The following is a 6,784-nucleotide window of genomic DNA, read 5'->3' as shown; positions in this document are numbered from 1 at the left end:
CCATAGACTTGATAGCAGTGAGTGTGTGGTTCTGGAGGTGCTAATGAGTGTGAAAAAGAACCCACCAACTATTTAAGAAGGTGCCCCAGACATATAAGAAAGATGGGAATCAGCATTGAGAAGAGACAACAGTGCAGTGCAGTGCTTCCAGACTAAACTCTTTGGGAGTGCACTGTGAGTTTAATAAGCAAATAAATTTTTTCAGACAAACACATCATAACCAAGACCACCACACATGGCCTACATTTCAGGTAGCACCCACATCTGGTCACATTAATCTTTAACCAAATTCTGATTTTGTACATCTGTTACTAATCACTCCTCACAACACACCATATCATCACTCATATTATCCTCTCACACACACTCTCACACACTCTCTATGAAGTAAATGTTCAGTGTGTTTTGTGCATATCACCAGAAGATGCACAAAACACACTATTTGATGTAACGTCAACGTCTCTAGCAGCAACAACAATACATCTCAATTCGATCTTGCTTGTTCTCAGGTTTAAGCTGTTGAGTTGAGACTAAGATGGCCTTTGTAAATACAATTACAGTACCCAGCACTAATACTGGCATCTTTCTGAAATATGAGGAAAGTAATCTGGGAAAATTTGACTTTTTTGTTTAACCTTTAGATTTCTAAAGACTCTTTGGCCATGTGGAAGTCATATGAGGAGGCATCAGTGTTCAAACTGTGAAGATATCGAGAATGCAAATACAATGCATACTTTAGAAGTGTGTGTAGGACATGGCAGTGGTGGTCTGTCAGGGCCAGTAAGGCTTTTTCTGCTGGCATAAATATTATCAGAATTACTGACTTAAGTTTTAATTTTATTTTCTGTAGAAAACTGCACAAGTCCAAATATATTTGTGTGGATTCAATAGCTCTTAATGGTTTAACTTAATTAATGGCTGACACAGGAGAAATCGATCACAAATATGATGTATGCGGGTGTTGCAGCTGTGGCTACTGTGAAAGGAGACTTGAATTGTGTTCATGGATTTTTTGCTTTAGTAATTACATTCATTTTAAATGAAACGTGTTTTCAACCAGTGGTCTGTGACTGTACTGCAGGGGGGGCCACTAATTAATGTTGAATCACAATACATTTTTGTAAAAAATAAAATAAAATAAAACATGGGGAAAACATCAAAGATAAAATATTTAATTTAAAAAAATATTATAATTGTTTACATTTAAGTTCTCAAAGCTGATGTTTATGTAAATGTATAATAGTCCACCTAATATTAAAAAGATAATGTATGAAACTGCAAATCTATTCAAATAAAAGACAACTGTAAAAAAATATACAGACAATTATGCATGTACAACAACATAGTTCTAATTATCTTAATATAAGTAGTGTAAAATGGTTTCTAATCCAATTCCAATCACATTGGTTTCTAATAATATCAGTGGCTATGTTTGACACATTTTGTATCAAGGGGTCCCTGCCCCATGTCTCGATCGCCAAAGCCCATCCCAGAGCTCTGCTTCACACACAGGAATCTCATACAGCAGAGACTTCAACATTTTTCAGATTGAGGACCCCTTAGGCCCTAACTCTGCTCTATGAGATTCCTGTGTGTGATGCAGTGCTCTGTTATACTGTGGATATATAGATGGTTTCTAGAGCAGTGGGGTCATAATGATCAAATTAATAGTGGGAATTAATCAGGCAGGACACAACTGAAGTTCCAGGTGTGAAATACACGGCCCAACACTGGGATCTGTCAAATACAGAGAAAACAGGTGTTAAGTACAGACTCTGGGTCTACAATGGAAAGAACCATTTATTTTTGTAAAAAATATATAGATTTTTTTTATTGATTTATTATATATTCTTTTGACAATGAATCTGGATCTGATTTAAATATTTGGAGAAGGATGGATGGGTTGCAATCTGGCAACCCTGACCATGCAGCGCAGGGGTGGAAGTTCTCCCGGATGGCCGCGCGAGGGCGCTGGAACTGCCCGGACTATTGTGAAAACTCGAAGACCACGCGAACGTGAGCGTCAGTCACGTGACCCGCGGCGGCTTGCCCCACGGTTTCCTCTCATTAGCACGGTGGCGCGCGTGCGCGCCCGCAACCGGGGATATCCTCTTCCTCCTCGTTTTTTTTTTTTTTTTTTTGCACGTGCTGCCTTCCGCCGTCGTACACAGCGAGCTCGCGCAGCCCTCTTGCTGGGGCGTTATGGAGGAGCCGCCGGGTTTCCGGTAGCCCTCTGCTGCTGTTGTGACGACGCGCGCGACGCGAGAGCTCGAGACGGACCGCGCGCGCTATTCAGTCCCAGCCATGGCCCCGATGCTCCTGCAGAAGCTGTTCAACAAGAAGGCAGCGACCACCTCCGGGGGCGCTAGAGAGAGTGCGGCGGACGCGGAGAATCGGTAAGCACAAACCGGCTCGGAGACGCTGCGAATTGGAGATGTTTAAGTCGGAAACGTGTTTTCGCCCGCACCTGGTGTGTTTACGTGACTCCCGGTGCGCCGTTTGCAAATAAGCATTACGTTTCTTCATTACTTCCGGTATAACGTTGACACGCTCACTCCCGATAATAACCGCCTTAAACCCTGCACTTGTGTGTCTAATTAAAGAAAATGTATAATGGCTCTGAGAGTGAAGGATGTGCGATTATTATATACTCCATGTTGCAAAACGCTATTGTTATAAAAAAAAGATAAAACATCACGCATGCGCACCGAGGACAGAGCAGCGCCGTGAGCTGGGATGCAGTGCGCATGCGCATGGAGCTTCATGGAGAAAACTAGTGGGGTCATATGACTGGGTTGTTGTTCTCTTTTTTCACTCTCATGCTTTCTTTCTCTGTTTCACTATAATTACACAAACACTCGGTGAAAGTTCAGTCCTTCAGGATATCAGTTTTCAATATTTATATATGTTTAGTGTTTATCACCAGGTCTAACTTACTGTATTTAAAAGCAAAAACAAGAAGACTGGCAGTTCTGTTCATCTGGTGTTATTATTTACCTGTTTTTAGAACATCCACCTAGAAAAAACTTGACCTAGAAATCAATTCTACATCTAATCACCTGACTCGACTGTCACTGATGTTCTGCAACAGTCTGCGGTGGAAAGAAATCAGCCATGTATTCATTTCTCAATACCATTCAGTGTATTTTATTTTTTTATCTACAGCGCTCAGATGTTATGCTTCAGCACGTATTCGAACAAAATCCGAAACAGTCCTTTTATAAAACTTTTGTAGATGAAAATGAAAAAAAAAATGACTTGCAATAATCTGCGTGTTAAGATTTAGCATCAAAATAACATTCGTTGTAGAAATTAAAGGAGCAGTTAATAATTTGTCGTGTACAGTAACATAGGTTATTTATCATTTTATATTGTATATGGAATCACTCCATATACATTCACACGTGAATGTCTGAACACAAACCCATCCTCATACTCGAATGTCTCTAATGCATTATATTGATAGTTTAAATGTAGGATCAGGACATTCGATCACTCGGCTGAGTGGAACTGTCATGATTGAGAGGAATAAAATGAATATTATATCTGATTAACAGTACTATTTATTAGCATTACTGCAAATATTAATATTAGTGCAGGAACAGGAATATAAGTATTTGTAGAAACATGTGGTTTAAACTTGTCAGGTTTTGGTCATTTACACAAATTGCCAGTAAAAGCAGTTATTTGATGCTGCGTCGTTTTTTATTTCTGTGAGGCGTCGCTGATGATTTTTCTTGCTTATCTCTCTGTCCTGTGATGACTTCAAGTGCTGACAGATTGCAGCCGGGTTCTTGGTAGTGCTTTGCAGCTTCCTCTTCTCTCTGGAGAAGATTTCACTAATCCAGTGATGGACGTTTGTCCAGTGATGCTTTCTATAGTGGCAGTGTAGAATTGCACCAGTGAAGCCAGTTGGCGTTAGAAACGCATACTTGGCTGAGTTTTCTTGTTGACTGATGATCTACGCGTCTCCCATTTGAGCTCCCGTGTGACTACAGTTTCTGGAAATCTGACACGATGAATTATTAAGGATGAGTAGAGAGAGGGAAGACGTGCGTCTCCCTGAGGACGATGTGTATCTCTTGAAGTTCTGAGATGAATTTCTTGATGGTATTTTGTCTCCTAATCACAGAGATCAATCACAGGAATTTCATATGCAAATTTGATTACCGGGACAGAACGGCCCCAGAGGACAGTGAGTAGGTGATTAAACGACTGATGGGCTTATGTTCAACTTTTATTCATTCTGAAGGATCCTGGAGAAAATTAGGCAGGTTCTTCAAATTTCTTCTCTCACGTTTCTTTAAAATATTATGGAGCTCCAGTCAGGAAACAAATGTCCAGTTTGCTTTGTTCGATTAGAAAATGTGTTTTGTCCTTTAAATCCACGTTTCTATAACGAACATCAGATGCTCATTTATAGTCCAAACACGCTGCATATTCAGGTAGGGCTTTTTTTTTGTTGTTGTCTTCATTATTATTATTCATGAATAACCTGATTATTGGTCATGTGGCTGTGAACCTTGAGAAAAAGCAGTAATAAATCAAGTGTGAAGAGACTCAGAACATTTTACATGATTTTACAACTATGAAACTGTAACTGCATTTAAAAAAAAAAAAAAAGAAAATCTCTCAGTTAAACTGGTAAATATTTATTTATGTGAACCAAATGTGCAGTTGTATGAAAATTCATCTTCAGGTTATATATTTGAATTATAATCAGCACTACTGACACATCTGCTGTTATAGAAAAGTATTCAACACCTTTTTGACTAATTAGAATCCAGAACATTGGAGCTCTGTGATGTGCGGATTGAAGGCCATGCTGCATTTTGCTTGTTGCTGAGGTGCGCAACTCTGGCTTCGGAGAATGTCGTATGACAGTTGGATCACATGCTGTGTGTGTGTGTGTGTGTGTGTGTGTGTGTGTGTGTGTGTGTGTGTGTGTGTGTGTGTGTGTGTGTGTGTGTGTGCGTGTGACAAAATGAAAGAGAGCCAGTCATGTGATGTTTGACTTCTGTCCAATCTGTCATCAGATAGATAAGAAAGAACTTCCTTTCGTGCTAAAACAACCTATCGGGCTGTGTGTATATGTGTGTGTGTGTGTGTGTGTGTGTCTCTCTCTCTCACACACTGGTGTAAGTTTAGATGAAGTATGTGTTAGTGTAGGTGTCCGGTGTCGTGCCAATTGTACTACAAGATGAAGATTAAAAGTCAGAAGAAATCCAGTTCAGCATGGTGGTCAAATCCAGACGTTTTTCTCGACAGGTACTTTATATATATGTGTGTGTGTGTGTGTGTGTGTGTGTGTGTGTGTGTGTGTGTGTGTGTGTGTGTGTGTGTGTGTGTGGTTTTTGTGGGGTGATCTGTTGATTTATGGTGTAGATAAGCTGAAAATTAAGCACATGTGCATGTTGTGATTGTTTTTTTTTTCTCTTCTGGACACTTGGACTGTGTTAATACACCCTTAATGATATATACAAATTTGCACAGGAACTTTCTAAAGATTTTTATCTGATATAATGGAATATCTCGGTTACTGAAAATTTGTATGCAACGTGGTATTAATCCTAGCTCGAATAACAAGCGTTCGTAAGGCAGGTCATTTCCTTCACCAGTCTTTTTTTTTTTTTTTTTTTTTTTTTAACTAATTAGACCAAAAATGCAGCTTGTGATGTTACTGGGAGAAGTTCATATATAGTGCAGTTTTCTGGGAGGAATCACTTGTTTAGAACATATTGGAAGGAGTCTCCAGTGTCAGCTGTAGCTCAGTTTGTGTAAATGGGAATCACAGAAAGGTTTTCTCTTTCCATTTCAGTTTACTATGTAAATCTGTGGGCTTTTTCATTTTCATTATTCGTTTTGGTAAAGAGTTAAAAAATGAGGTAAAATGTATGATTGGTCCTGTTTTTTTATTTAGTAAAAATGTTTCCATTGACAGATTTAAGATTATTAAAATGTCTGTGGATAGAAATTTCAACATTTTTAGTCAGTGATTGTTTCCATATTAAACCTTCTGTATTCGTGTTTATTTTTTTAAACAAGATAAAGATATTTACTGTGGTGAAAATACTGTTAAATAAAGCCGGTGTATTTTATCTCTCTATCTTTATCAGATCTTTTCATGTTTAAAAATAAATCATGAATCACCACAGATATAGAAAAGGCAGAAAGGTCTTGCGGTTGACAGACTGATTTTACTGATAGAGAGGTTTAATCGTACTTGCCGATAAAGTTGTCGATAGTTTTTAAAATGGATACTTGATAAAAAATAAATAAATAAATAAACCAAACATAACACTCCATGTAAAATAAGACTGAATTGTATTACAAAAAAAGTAAAAGAATAAATAATTATATTAATAAATAATGAGGGAAAATAAGATATGCATTCAAACAAACAACAAAAAAACTCCATATAAATAATCAGTTGCATCCTCATACGTTCTGATGCAACCCGGAAAAACTATCCTTATGGATTTTTGCTGATAGTTTCTTCAGTTTGGTGCAACCAATGGTGCCTTTTAGTTGGCAAAACCGGCGAATCAATCAACCACTAGAATTGTCTTTTTGTCGCTTATATTATCAAAACAGCTCAACTAATGATTTATGAACTGTTGTTAGTTTTTCAAATGACGACTGATTTTAGGGAATTTGGAGTGTGATTCATTATTAAACCGCAAGTCAAATGTTTAGCTAACTGCAATGATTGTATTTAACTCTCCCACTTGATGAATCACATTTGTGACCCAGTATCACATTACAAACCAAAAATACATGATAA

General features: G+C 38.1%; 1 protein-coding gene across 2 annotated transcripts in view; it reads left to right on the top strand.

The window, feature by feature from the left end:
* The first annotated feature begins 1,426 nt into the window (after nucleotides 1-1,426).
* Nucleotides 1,427-6,784, top strand: part of fnip2 (folliculin interacting protein 2) — a 17,512-nt gene continuing 12,154 nt past the window's right edge. The window contains exon 1 of one of the 2 annotated variants that reach the window (XM_083532818.1): nucleotides 1,427-2,396. In XM_083532818.1, coding sequence (XP_083388944.1) covers nucleotides 2,305-2,396 — 92 coding nt within the window. In that variant the 5' untranslated portion in view covers nucleotides 1,427-2,304. Of the gene's footprint in view, nucleotides 2,397-5,033; nucleotides 5,269-6,784 lie in introns of those variants that run through there. The other variant, XM_083532819.1, reaches the window with a different exon arrangement.

Source organism: Silurus aristotelis (assembly GCF_946808225.1).
Source record: "Silurus aristotelis genome assembly, chromosome: 27".
Lineage (NCBI taxonomy): Eukaryota > Metazoa > Chordata > Actinopteri > Siluriformes > Siluridae > Silurus > Silurus aristotelis.
The sequence above is the reverse complement of the archived record's forward strand: the minus strand, read 5'-3'. Positions and strand labels throughout refer to the sequence as shown.